This window comes from Anser brachyrhynchus, assembly GCF_964034855.1.
Source record: "Anser brachyrhynchus genome assembly, chromosome: 2".
Lineage (NCBI taxonomy): Eukaryota > Metazoa > Chordata > Aves > Anseriformes > Anatidae > Anser > Anser brachyrhynchus.
The window spans coordinates 63,310,599-63,325,481 of record NC_137695.1 but is presented as its reverse complement, the minus strand read 5'-3'; the positions used below and the strand labels follow the sequence as shown (position 1 = coordinate 63,325,481).

General features: G+C 39.1%; 1 protein-coding gene across 14 annotated transcripts in view; it reads right to left on the bottom strand.

Annotated features, from left to right (window-relative positions):
• The window catches only part of BBS9 (Bardet-Biedl syndrome 9), a 289,323-nt gene that overhangs the window by 128,439 nt on the left and 146,001 nt on the right, over window positions 1–14,883 (bottom strand). For all 14 annotated transcript variants that reach the window (XR_013947654.1, XR_013947655.1, XM_080582937.1 and 11 more), the window contains one exon: window positions 849–1,031. Coding sequence is in view for 12 of the 14 variants with exons in the window: in XM_080582937.1 (XP_080439063.1) it covers window positions 849–1,031 (183 nt within the window). In the remaining 2 variants the exon portion in view is untranslated. The remainder of the gene's footprint in view (window positions 1–848; window positions 1,032–14,883) is intronic.

Here is a 14,883-nt window from a genome sequence, read left to right as displayed (position 1 = left end):
TCTTACTCTTGCGCTGGTCCTCAACAGGCTGCAACATGGCGATCTGCTCCAACACATAACACAGGCTACAAGTGGACAGCCTACTTCACCATGTTCCTCTCCACAGCCAGTAGTGGAACTGCTCTGGCACCTGGAGCATCTCCTGCCTCCTCCTTCACTGACCTTGGTGTCTGCAAGGCTGTTCCTCTCACATTTCCTCAGTCCTGTCACCCATATGCTGTGTGCAGCATTTTGGAGTCTTTTTTAAATATGTTAGCACAGAAGTGCCACCACTGTGCATGGAAGTGCCAGCCTCGGCCAGCAGAGGTTCCCTTTTGGAGCTACCTGGAACTGGATCTTCTCTGAAACGGAGCAGCTCTTGGTCTTTTACCACAGAAGTCACCCATGCGGCCCCCACACTACTGAAATGTTGCCACATAAACCCAAAACAGATGCTGGGATATGATGTTGGTACTTGAGGCTGGGAGATGAGGCAGCAACAATGAGGCTGCAACATGACAGTGAGATGTGAGGCTGGGACATGAGGCTGCAAGCTGAATGAGTGCATTCAGAGAGCAACAGACATTTTACGGCTGGCCAGGGCCATCAGCAAGCGCAAGCATCTGTGGCGTGGCTGTGACTGCACCATTAAGCAAGATGTTCTATGATTCTAGACTATCTTCTCATGAACCCTTCTGTTACTTAGTTCTACTTTTCTAATTCACTGTGAAACCGTACAGGTTGCATTACACACCTACTTGATCACTTCAAAGAACCATCTTCAACAAAGAGCACAGACAAACATGTAAATTTAAGCTCTTAAACTCTTTTAAATATGCATTTTTCAAGTAATTCTTAGAGATTCTTACCAGCTCTTGTGTATCTTCTGCTAATGGCAAAAATGCAGCTTCCATAATAGCAATTTGGTCAGCGTTGAGTTTCTGCCACAGACTGATCAGCATAATCACCAGATGGGTGGCACTTTTCAACTTTGTAAATGCCTGGAACATGTTGGCTTGATTTTTTTCTGCTGCATCTGCTAGAGCTATTACCTGCAAAAATTACAAACTTCTGTTAAGTATAATTTCTACCATCCATGAACACTCAACACTGAAATTACATTTGGCACACTCTTCTTTTTTTTGTAGAATATCCTGAGGAATTCTGTCTTCCATAAACAAAAACCACAGAGTATTACGTGAGTTATCATTTATCTAGATTTTTCCTTTGCATACCCAAGGTCATTTCAAGTACAGATGGCAATATAATTAATCTATCTAGTACTGCAACCAATGTAGAAAGGATTCTGTTTAGTGTGTATTCTTAAGACATTCCTGATATTGATCCTCATCATGCCACATAACACAGGATAACCAACTAACTTTCAGGTTTATACCACACAACGCTAATCCCTGTATGACCAGCAAGCCTACTGTATTAATCAAAAGCAATACATTGATTTTATTCCACTAAAAATGCAATATATTATTATTTCCACATGAGAGCCATCTGTAACTTTATTAATTCCCAGATCTCTCCATGTTTTGCACTAGTTGTTTCAGCATTTATGTCAAAAAGTAAACACTATGGATCGTGTTTATGACAGCAATACTGCTTTAACATAACTGCCATAGATTTTGAAAGAATTTTTAAAATAAAGTAAAATGGCAGATTCATCTCTTGTAAGATGGTAGGATAGTTTGACTGAGTACTTCAAGATGGTGGGAAAAGCAGAAGAGCTATTATATGACATTTTACTCATTTCAGAAACAACATGTCATTGTAGATAATACTGTCGACTCACAGCATTATGAATCACAGAATTACAGAGTTGAAGGGTTTGGAAGCGACCTCAAGAGATCATTGGGTCCAACCCCCCTGCCAAAGCAGGTTCCTTAGAGCAGGCTGCCCAGGTAGGCGTCCAGATGGGTCTTGAATATCTCCAGAGAAGGAGACTCCACAACCTCCCTGGGCAGCCTGTTCCAGTGCTCCGTCACCCTCATCGTGAAGTTTTTTGCATATTGGTGCGGAACTTCCTGTGCTCCATTTCATGGCCATTGCCCCTTGTCCTGTCCCCACAAACCACTGAAAAGAGGTTGGCCAAAGCCTTCTGTCTCCCACACTTCAGGTATTTATAAACATTAATAAGATCCCCCCTCAGTCTTCTTTTCTCAAGGCTGAACAGACCCAGGTCTCTCAGCCTTTCCTCAGAGGGAAGATGCTCCAGGCCCCATATCATCTTTATGGCCCTCTGCTGGACTCTTTCTAGCAGATCCCTGTCTTTTTTGTACCGGGGAGCCCAGAACTGGACACAGTACTCCAGGTGAGGCCTGACCAGGGCAGAGTAGAGGGGGAGGATCATCTCCCTTGACCTGCTGGCCACGTTCCTTTTAATGCATGCCAGGATCCCATTGGCCCTCTTGGCCACCAGGGCACATTGCTGGCTCATGGTCAACTTGTCATCCACTGTGACCCCCAGGTCCTTCTCCTCAGAGCTCCTCGCCAACAGGTCTCCCCCCAGCATGTACTGATACATCCAGTTGTTCCTTCCCAGGTGCAGAACTCTACACTTGCTCTTACTAAACCTCATTTGGTTTCTTCCTGCCCTTCTCTCCAGCCGGTCCAGATCTCGCTGAATGGCAGCACAGCCTTCTGGCGTGTCAGTCACTCCTCCCAGCTTCGTGTCATCGGCGAACTTGCTGAGGGCAGACACTACTCCCTTGTCAAGATCGTCGACGGAGATGTTGAACAGAACCGGACCCAGTACCGACCCCTGGGGAACGCCGCTAGTCACAGGTCTCCACCCAGACTCTGCACCGCCGATCACCACACTTTGAGCTCAGCCGGTCAACCAGTTCTCAACGCACCTTACTGTCTACTCATCTATACCACACTTTCACAGCTTTTCTAGCAGGATGTCGTGGGAGACAGTAACAAAAGCCTTGCTAAAATCAAGGTAGATAACATCCACTGCTCTCCTCCCGTCTACCCAGCTGGTGATGCAATCATAGAAGGCAACGAGGTTGGTCTAGCACGACGTCCCCTTGGTGAATCCATGCTGACTACTCCTCATAACATTCTTCTCTTCCAATTGCTTGGAGATGGCATCCAGCACAAGCTGTTCCAACACCTTTCGAGGGACAGAGGTGAGACTGACTGGTCTGTAGTTTCCTAGATCCTCTTTCTTGCCCTTCCTGAAAACCGGAGTGACATTGGCTATCCTCCAGGCTTCAGGCACCTCTCCTGTGTTCTCCAGGACCTTTCAAAGATGATAGAAAGTGGTTCGGCAATCACCTCTGCCAACTCACTTAGCACACGTGGATGCATCCCATCGGGGCCCATGGATTTGTGTACGTTGATCCCACTCAGACGCTCCCGAACCACTCCCTCATCAACCAGGGGGAGCTCTCCATTTCCCAGACCCTTTCTCCTCCCTCCAGGGTCCAGGGTCCAGGAGTCCTGGGGGGGGGGGGGGGGGGGGGAGGGAGGGAGTCCTTGAAGCAAAGACTGAAGCAAAGAAAGCATTCAGTATCTCCGCCTTCTCGGCATCTCCCATTACCAGGACACCCCCCTCGTTCAGCAAGGGACCCACATTATCCCTAGTCTTCCTTTTACCGTTTACATACTTAAAAAGACCCTTCTTATTATCCTTTATCTCTTTTGCAAGCCTCATTTCTAGATGGGCTTTAGCCTTCCTCATCGCGTCCCTGGAGGCCCGGACAACACTTCTATACTCCTCCCAAGAGGACAGGCCCTTTTTCCATATTTCATAGACCTTCCTCTCCCTTTTGATTTTGTTGATGAGTTCCTTGCTCATCCACGTGGATTTCCTGCCCCCCTTCCCCAATTTCCTACTCTTAGAGTTGAAAAAGGACGTTTTTGAAAAACATTGCTAAGAATCCCTTCTTTCTTGAAACACAATGGTTAGACATTTTTGTCACTACTGAAAAGCAAAGACGAAAGTGATTTCAATATTCAATTGCTATAATTTCAATATGTCAACAATGGATTTGCCAGGGTACTTGCACTGAATTACTTCAACTACAGGAAAGGAACAAGGGTTAGTGGCTTGTCCAAGGGTGGGAGCACAACTTAAGAGACCTGTTCTCTTGAATGACACCAGATCTTAGTGTTGCCCAAATAATGGCTAGCAGCAATACACATTGTCTTCGCTGTCATTTAAATCAACACAAAACACTTCCCCTGAACCACTTTCCCCTTTTTATTTATCTGCAAAATAAAGTAGTATGTGCTTGACTGGAGTTGTGAAAGGCCTCATAAATGCAGTTAAATTTTAATTAGTATTACATTATTATTATTATTATATTTAGTTAGTATTACAACAGAATTTACATAGTAAAATTTGCAGAGCTGGATCCATTAACATTTGGCAACAGTAAGAAAATGAAAATACTATACAACGCAATTTCAGCCTGGAAACGAAGCCAACCAGCTGTTAGCATTTGGTGGAGGAAAACTATTTTTAAATCTGCAACACTGGCATTAGAGATGTGTGTGTTCCCTCAAAGTTCCCATGTGACTGGGAAGATAAAGGCAACAGAGAATTTCGGGGAACTATAAATATCACAGAATCACAGAATCGTCTAGGTTGGAAGAGACCTCCAAGATCATCTAGTCCAACCTCTGCCCTAACACTAACAAGTCCTACACTAAACCATATCACTAAGGGCTACATCTAAACGTCTTTTAAAGACCTCCAGAGGCATTTCAAACAAAATGAGTTGATAACTTTTGTTTTGGATTGTAAAATGTAGCATTTCCAAATAAAATGGAGAACCCACAGAACACTTATGAATCCAAACACTACATAAATCAGAGCTGAGTAACAAGAAAGGAAAACAAAATACCACCTAACCATAGTACGCTATGCTGGGTTAGAAACTGGCTGGATAGCCGGGCCCAGAGAGTTGTGGTGAATGGAGTCAAATCTGGTTGGAGGCTGGTCACAAGTGGAGTCCCCCAGGGCTCGGTACTGGGGCCGGTCCTCTTTAATATCTTTATCGATGATCAGGATGAGGGGATCGGTTGCACCCTCAGTAAGTTTGCAGATGACACCAAGCTAAGTGCATGTGTCGATCTGCTCGAGGGCAGGAAGGCTCTGCAGGAGGATCTGGATAGGCTGGACCGATGGGCTGAGGCCAACTGTATGAAGTTCAACAAGGCCAAGTGCCGGGTCCTGCACCTGGGGCGCAACAACCCCAAGCAGAGCTACAGGCTGGAGGATGAGTGGCTGGAAAGCTGCCTGGCAGAGAAGGACCTGGGAGTATTGGTTGATAGTTGGCTGAATATGAGCCAGCAGTGTGCCCAGGTGGCCAAGAAGGCCAACAGCATCCTGGCCTGTATAAGAAGCAGTGTGGCCAGCAGGTCTAGGGAAGTGATTGTGCCCCTGTACTCGGCTCTGGTGAGGCCGCACCTCGAGTACTGTGTTCAGTTTTGGGCCCCTCGCTACAGGAAGGACATGGACGTGCTCGAGCGAGTCCAGAGAAGGGCGACCAAGCTGGTGAGGGGTCTGGAGAACAAGTCTTACGAGGAGCGGCTGAGGGAGCTGGGCTTGTTCAGCCTGGAGAAGAGGAGGCTCAGGGGAGACCTCATCGCTCTCTACAGTTACCTTAAAGGAGGCTGTAGAGAGGTGGGGGTTGGTCTGTTCTCCCACGTGCCTGGTGACAGGATGAGGGGGAATGGGCGAAAGTTGCGACAGGGGAGTTTTAGGTTGGATGTTAGGAAGTACTTCTTTACCGAAAGGGTTATTAAGCATTGGAACGGGCTGCCCAGGGAGGTGGTGGAGTCACCATCCCTGGAGGTCTTTAAAAGACGTCTAGATGTAGAGCTTAGCGATATGGTTTAGTGGAGTACTTAGTGTTAGGTCGGAGGTTGGACCCGATGATCTTGAGGTCTCTTCCAACCTAGAAATCTGTGATACTGTGATAGTTAGGTGAAGTGGGAAATTAATCCCTAACAGTGAAAAACCATGTAACATACATCGCTTTGAGGAAAGCAATAGTATCACAGCCATGAGTCACCTGATGCAAACATGCCTGCATTACTTTTGCTCAGATGAAAAACCTGGTGTTCTGTCTGCCTCATGTTCTACATGAGGTACAGTTCCACAGTATGCTTGCTTTTCAGCAGTTAAGGGTGACAAAGCCGTGTGACAAATGCACCACTGCACAGTACCCTACATGAAGTTGTAACTGATCACTGTAACCGTTAATTGTGTGCATTAATCAGCTCAATCTTTCACAGAAGACAAACAGCAAGAGCAGACAGTCTCTGAACAATAAATTCAGAATTCTTGGAATTTGGAATAAAGGCAAGCTAAATGTATCCTCCTTTTGGATAAAACTCAGCTAATATCAGTAAGGCTGAAGGCAAATATTATTATGCTTGTGTGACAACTACCTGAACACCACTAACACAAGAGGAAAAGGACACCTTCTAGACTGAGTCACTCATGAATTCCCAGATCATCTCTCACTCTGTCCTACACTTAAAACTTATATTGTACTGTATACCTCAGAAGCATAAATAAAGAAAAGTTACTACATGGTGTTTTACTTTAAGGAGTCTTCAGAATTTGCTTTCTTTCTATTTTAGTAATTATAAACAAAGGAGATGCTCACCTTTTGATAGGCTATAAAACAAATATGTCCCAGTACTCCCAAACAACACCTAATACAAAAAAAAAAACCTAAGTTGTTTTCAAAGCAGCCTCATAAATAAAAAATAAAAAATAACACCATACACACCAGAAAGAACAACTGTCAAAAAATATCTTTGGCATGAATTTTTACAGTTCAATGTGTTTAGTTAACATGTATTTTATTATCTTTGTAAACAGATCTATTAAAAATAAAAAGAAAAAAAAAAGAAAGGGAAAGGGGAAAGGAAATCTCTCCCTGTGTCTCTCACTTCTTCATGGGTTAGGTATAGAAATATATTGTAATTGGTGGTCCCAACTGTAGTTTAATGGCAAAGATTTTAGTCCAACTAAAAATTATCAAGTAACAAGTCTGTCTATATTGCATAAGCCCTATCATTGCTTAATAGACTTTTTCCTTTTCCTTTTTTCTTAAAAACAAAGTTGTCAAACAAAAAGAAAGCTAAAAAGCTAAAAAAAAAAGCTAAAAGACAAACTTCTTTCTTAAAGTAGGGGAAGACTGAAAGGTGGCTGAAAAAAAAAAAGACCTAAGAGGTATAAAAATGTCTTGAAAGTACAGTATTTAATATATATCTTTACAACTGATCAAAAGTTGTTTTTCATTTGCAGCCTTTTTTGCTTAAATTTTTCTTACCAAATTCTCACTCTGTTTCAATACAACCATCTACAGCAAAGGACAGTTAAAAAGTTATTAATAGAAGTATGCTGTTAAATGGAAAGAGAACTAGACAAGAACTAGTCCCTAAATTAACATCATACTTTTAAAATATTTTTATTAAATTTCATATTCGCAGTTGGCAAAAGGTAGGCCTGAAATCCAGAAGCCTTTCTATGAGCTCTTGAGAACTTCACCCACCAACGCTATTAGCAAGATTCAATTACAGTAACTTCCAAATGCAGAACATTTCTCATGTTTTCAGCATAAAGTGCTCAAGCAGAAGGACTTCTTTCCATTCTTATTTCATTGCTAAGACAACCTTATAAGATGACAAAGCATTTGCAAAGTTTAAATTAAATTGAAAGGTGATTCAAGTTTTTAAAATAAATAAATTAATCCAATATTAGTGCAGTGTTTAACATCCAGCAGTAACTCTTCAAAATTAGTAATCCCATTTGAAAAAGTCTTGCAACATACCCACTCTTCTATATACAGAAAAGTTCCCTGAAGCAATAATGAACATAACTCTCCCACAATCATTCCAATAATATGAATATATATATATAGAAATACAATTCCAAAAATACAAAAGGCCTTATTAGCTGGCTATGAAATCTAAGAAAACTTTGAAAAAAAAAAGTAAAGGGTAAGAAATGAGCATGACGTTTCACACAGTTTTCTTTTGAGTGGGTAGTATATTTTCTTGGAGACCTGAATACCATAGGGACTGAAGACTCTCACAGGTTTTATGCCAGATTTCAAAATGGAGAACAGGAAATATGACTGACAATTTGTTTTTCTTTTTGAAAACAGCCAAGGAAAACATAACTGTTCACCACTGGTGAAGCTTTAGCCAACTGCTCTTATTCTCATTTATTTCTATCTCACAGGGTTCAGCTTCTAGCAAATTTGAAGCATCTTCATTTTCAGCAGAAATCAGTTTTGAAGACGGCAGAGATTTGGCATTTAAGGAAAAACAGGATATCTTTACATTTCATACATCATATTGAGGAGGGTCTTCTATGCAAAATTTGTTAAAACAGGAAAAATAGCACCAGAAGTGTAATTATTTTGAAATTGACATGGGGTGATGAATTATCAACACAATTATAATGTAGTAAACTAATCCACAGTAAACTAATCCATAACTATATTAAAGCTTCTATATCTAGCTTTAGAAGAAGGTTATTTCATAGTAAGGAAGAGTTATTCAAGCATAAACAGTGATCACAAGCTCACAGGTCTCTTCTGACAGTTGTTCTAAATTTAATATGGAATTATTTATTATAAGGTACATAATTGATCCAACCCCTTCAACTATTTTTTAAATAAAAGTAGATCCTCATAAAATAAGGCTTTAATGCACATAAAGCATAAAAACCAAAGCTGAATTCCCAAGATGACTACTTAGATATTCCTATTGTAACTGGACATTTAGTACTATTCTACTACACCGTTTCCTAGGTACATTTTTTTTTTTTATTAAAAAAAAAAAAAGGAAATAAAATTCAGCAGCTAAAACTAAAACAAGAATATTTGTTTTGTGGTTTTAAGAGGTCTCCATCACATATCTTAGTTCACATGGAACAAGCCAGCATTTAAAGTCCTCTTTTTTTTTCCCCTCTTACAAGCCCTTTTGTTACCAGATGTTATGCAGTCATATACCAAAGCTAAGGCACCAGCAAAGCAAACCTTTAGAATGGATACGACAACATGATAGCAATCACATCAGTTTAAATAATAAAATCCTGAATATCCCTTATTCTGGGAGAAAACTATTTTCTTGCAGGCAATTCTCACAGCAGTTTACAAAGTAACCAAATGCTGATTAGCAGACCATCTCACTCAATGAGCATTGTGCACACAGCTTTTGACAAGTGACCAAAGCTTTATGGAATGCACGCAAAGATATCCATGTCAGATAGTGATCTTTATCAAGCACTCTGTCACCAGAAGGAATAATCATGTCACTCCCACAAGGAAGCACTTTACCATTGCAGCATTCCAACAGCACCGCAGTGCGTATGTCAGAGCGTGCATTAGGATCGAGTACCTCAGACCACAATTATCCCACACAGATATGAATGTCCCTGCTAGCACTAACCATGACCAAAGTTTTTGAAACTGTGACTTAGGCCCACCATGATGACAACAACGCACCAGTTCACATAGGCACCAAATATTGGACTTCCAAGTGAAGCCCAGCAACCCTGATCTGTAAAGAGAGCAGAGAGATGAAAGAGGTACATTATGAGCCATGGCTAGTTATCTGGATGCACTCAGCTACCCTGCAAAATGAGCATGAAATTACTGATCATCACAAGTAGTTACTACAGTGATCTGGAAACTATAACTCGTGTTAATTAAATACTCAAGATTGCAGGGGAAGTTGTTTGTTGTTATTTGTGTGTGTTTGTTGTTTCCTTCTATGTTAAATCCCCAACAGAATTATCACTAACAGCTCTACTGAACCTTTTTCTTACCTGGAACCTGCCAAGTAGCAATATCATCTACAAGCACAACACAGGTTACAGATTAAGACAGCAGACAAACATTCTTTGAAAGCCAAATGCATGCAGAGTCCTCTTTTGAGTCTCCACATATAATAAAGCTGAGATATAATACCTCATTTTAGGAATTGGTGACAATGATGTTAATAAGGACATAAAGTAGCTGTCTTTTCAACTATGCAAAGACATAATTGTATGACTATGGACAATTCAAAATAGGAAAAAAACTTTAACCTTCTCTTTTTCCTCTTTAGAAAACTCAGTAAGACAGGCTATAATTTTGTCTTCACAAGTTTATATTTCCCCAGCTTTTATCTGTACCAGTATACTCCATTTTTACCAGAAAGTTTTTTGAAGTTTATTGCAAAATATTTGGTGGGTTCACAACCCCAGCCACCTGAGTACAGTAAAAAAAGGTACTTGATTGTTAATACGTTTAAAAACAAATTAAAACCCTGATCAATCAATAACACCTTACTCCACAGGAAATCTCTATTTTTACTGGATAAAGTATCTAGACAAGCATTGCTAGCAAAATCCAAGCATGAAGAAAGACTTGGTTACCTCTACATTAGAGAAGTTTACGATCTAATTAAATAGAGCATATTCATATTCCCCTGGGTCTAAACATGTTACTCTTCATATAAAAATTAATGTTGAAAAATTTTCTATATTAACAATACATCACTTTGTTGCATCACTTTTGCCAGTTTACTGGTTTTATTTAAGCACTTCTTAGCATTTTATACTGCTACCCATCGTTATCTAAGCTTCCTTGTTTAAATCCACAGTAACAGAAAAGAAGAATTCCAGTATTTCTTCTGCCTAAATTAAGTTTAATTACTAAAGTATTTAAACTTGATTACTTGATTTTTCTCTCTTTGCTTGATTTTTTTAAAAGGAGTTTAGTGCTTTAAAAGCCAGATAAATTAGTATGGTTTATAAGAACACATAGAAACAAAACTATTTAAATACCTAACACCTCACCTGTTCCTGGTAGTCTATCCACAGGTAAATATTGCAGCCCATTTTTTCAGATGGGGAAAAAAATATTTCACGAAGGAATGCTACAAACATAGTATATTCCAAAATACATATGATACTTTCCAACACATTTAGAAGCCAATTCTACACTGTAAATCCAAATTTAGAAGGGGAGTTATAAAATTAGTAGCTTATCTGAGCAAAATATCATCTGGTACAAATTACTCAAAACCCCAAGAAGCCAATGAGTTACAATGCATCCTTTACTTACCCCTTCAAAACAAAAGTTCCATTTAAGCATAGCGATGTGCCAAATAACACACAGATATGTCAAAGAATCACTGATAGTCAATGAACATTGAAGAGAGTTTCACTGAGAAGCTGTGGTTGAACTGGCAGCAGTGTATTAAAAAAAAATACAGCCAAGCATTAGCTAAATGGAGACAGAGAGATGGAGAGCTTGGTTTGTATCACCAAATATATGGTATTAAGTAAAGATTAAAAAAATATTTTACAACAAAGAAACAAACTTTACACAGCAAAACCTCATGCTTAGTATATTAAATAAGCTGTGAACCAAAGCAAATGGTTTAAAAAACTAACAAGGGCCTCTGCCTGCAAGTTTTTCATTTTATTTCAGTCTAATGGGACCTGTGGATGGCCAGGAAATCAAGAGAGACCCATTAGGTCCTGCTTCTGCAAAAATTCACATACAGTGAAGCTCAGTGGACAAAATCAAAGCTTACTAAGGCTAGTGGGAATGCTGCATTGATCTAGCAAGGGCAGGATTTCATCCTTTTAAAGGGGACTACTTCTTAGCATGTTTAGCCACATGCACCCAGAGGAAAAAAAGTTTGCAGAATGTTAGATATCAAAGTAGTTTTAGAAATCTAGATAATATAATAGTTTTGAATAAATCCAGAAATTGTCGTTGCTTGTCGAAGCAATACAGTAAATCAAGTATCTCTCTCCTAAATCAGGCTTGCCTCACGCTTATGTTTTATTGTAAAAATTAAAAACAATAAACCTGCTGTTGACAAATCTTAGAAAGATTAATAAAAAAAATCCAATTAACACATAATATAGATATTTTTCTATTTGTATAGACAAACACAAAGCAATTCCAGCAAATTATGTTTTCAACACCTTTAAAGATAAAAGTATTAATAGCAAACAAATCATCAAGCCTGTCAAGACAGTGAAATACCAAGCTAAATTCCAATACATTATATTTTCCCACACAATCCCACTTCTGATTTTGGCACTTCTGCTTTATACTGAAGAACCTGAGGAAGTTTCCAAAATTCCCCATCCAGGTAGGCTCACATATAATTTAAAGTGATCAGAAAATATTGCAGTTGTTATCACAGTGCCTAGAAATAACAGTAAGACTCAGAATGATTAAAATATAAGACTACACTGGAAACCAATTCTAAACATAGCAATCAAAGGAAAAGGATGGTGGGCTAATTAGAAGCTCAAACTCTTAACTACAACACTAATTTCATGACATTGCTCAATAACACAAATTATTTTCTATTTTGAGACACTTTATAGGATTTCTCTTTTAGCACAATCTTGACAACATGTGCCACATAAAACGTTTGGAGATAAAAAAAGCTTCTCAAGTCAAAGTGCAAAGGTCCCAAAACATGCGAATCACTAGTCTGAATACCTTGTCTTTGAATTAAAAATTTTCTGTACTTTATTCTATTTTTTGTTATTGTTCTGAAAGAAGCACAACCATTTCAAAACATAGGAACATTACAATGAAATTCGTGTTTTGTAAAACTCAGGCCAAAGAACGATCTGTATTAAACTTGAATAGAATTCAATAGGACTGGAGTCATTTACTAGAAAAAAAAAATAAAGATCATTTCAAAACAGACTTTTAGTGAAAGCAAAAATTTAGTGTGTATGCAACATGCCAAAATAGTAAGCTTCAGACACACTAGATTCTTACATTCCTCCACAGATGAAGCATAGCACAGACCACAACAATGCTTGCTCCACAATACCCAGAAATTAACTTGTGATCTTCTGAGATGCATCCCATTTTATACAATATTTGAGTCCTATGCCAGCAGTTATTTCCATAAATGTGCAATAATTTTTAGTGATGTAGATTTCATTTTCAGGTATCAAGACTGGGAATGAGTATCAATGGACAAAAAGTACCTTACTGTCAGGCCAAACAGATGGTAGTTACTTGGATGAGTAACAAAGAAACAAAGTGGTTATCATATCCCTAGAATCCTCCATCTACATAAGAAAAGAAAGAAAACAGAAAAAAGGAACCATGTGAAGTAACATTATGGTCCATTCAATGTCAGCTGTCCAGGTGGCTGTCAAAATAACACAGTTTTAGGTCACCAAATTCATTGTGCTGTGGATAATGGCCAATCAAACGATGCCCATTCTTCTGCATACCTGGAACTGCACATTCTTTCTAACTCTTCTCAAACTGAGAAATTAAGAACATTCCCACCTGAAATACCCCGCTAATTCACAGGAACAAAGCCTACAGGAAGAAAATCATTTTTCTTTACATGCACACCTGCCTCTAGCCACACAATAAACAGTGCCACTGAAATCTAGGAGTTAAAAAATAAATAAATAAAAATAGCAAATGCTCATCCCACAAATTGGCTTATCTTACATTCAAATCAAGACAAGTTGCAAAGCTAGTAATTATTTTAATACGTAAAAGTGACTTTACAACAGTATTATTCTAATGGAATGTCTCACCACAGGCTATAGATTGGTGTCGCACAAAAACAAGTGTCAGCATTATATATGCACATACATATTTGCAGGACTAGAGCTTTATAATTCATCATACCATTTCTGTGTCATTCTCCCACTGCACCTCTAAATATATTTAAGGTTATATGGAAGCCTAATATTCAGTTCCCAATACAGTATTTAATGACATTTATAATCTCTTAATCTTTGAGAAATGTTATTAACTGTTCAAAGTTGATAGTACAAGCAAACATCTTTCACCCAGGTTTTTGGAAATTTTCAGAACTATTTTCAACAGAGCATCAGCTAACTAACTGTACACATATCCTACGCTCTTCCTCTTTTCGTTAAAATAGGTCAAAAATAGAAGAGCTTACAAACAGACAAAGGAAATTCATTCCAATATCAGCTTAGGGCCAATTCTCCACTGAAAGAACACCTGTTTGAAAAACTTGCCACTTTTTGGAGATAAAAACATTGTTTACCTAGCCTCACTATCTATGTACCCTGGTATACTACAGAAAAGCAAGACAGTTCAGGTCACCTAGGCATTAAAAGAGGGGAACAATCTCTCTCACCTTCAAAAGAGCTTTCGCAGTACCTCAGAAAGGTTCAAAGTTTAATTCAGCACTACTTCCTAGAAGAGAGCCATTTCTTTGGAGGAAGAAAGAAAAAGCATAAAACAGCCTACCATCAAATGCACTGAAATTAACACATTTAATATTGCAACCTTCCATATGCAAATTTCTCAGTCCTTGATTTCTCCTTTATTCTAACAGGCAACTGAGTCTATCAAGGAGGTGGAACAAAAGATGCATAAGGTCATTTTAAAATCCTACTGACCTAGACTAAGATTCCCACTGGGGCTGTAGGAGAGCAGAGGAAAGAGCGAGTGTCAGGTGGGTGTGCTTCAGTGTCTGAAATGCGATGATAGACCTTGCATCCTTCTCTGTTTTAAATCTAGGAAAAAAATAATCTCCTCACCATATGAGCAAAAGTTCTAATGCATAATATTTGGATTAACCAATAGTACCCTCTATTATGTAGAAGAGAAAAGAGATCATTTTTCAAGGCTAATATATAACCACACGCAAACACACCCCACTAAATTAGCAACAAATGGTCTTACTGATTTTGGCCAAGATAGGCTTCCTGATAAGATTTTCCTTTAAAAAAAAAAAAAAAGCTCAATTTAAACACTTATCTTGTTCCCTGATGTAATACAGTTGAAGTTCATGCTCTGGTTCAGTCAAATCTAATAGTTTTAACTTAGTTTCATCCATTACTGGTCATAACAAGATGTATTCAAAAGGGTATTTATGTTTGCT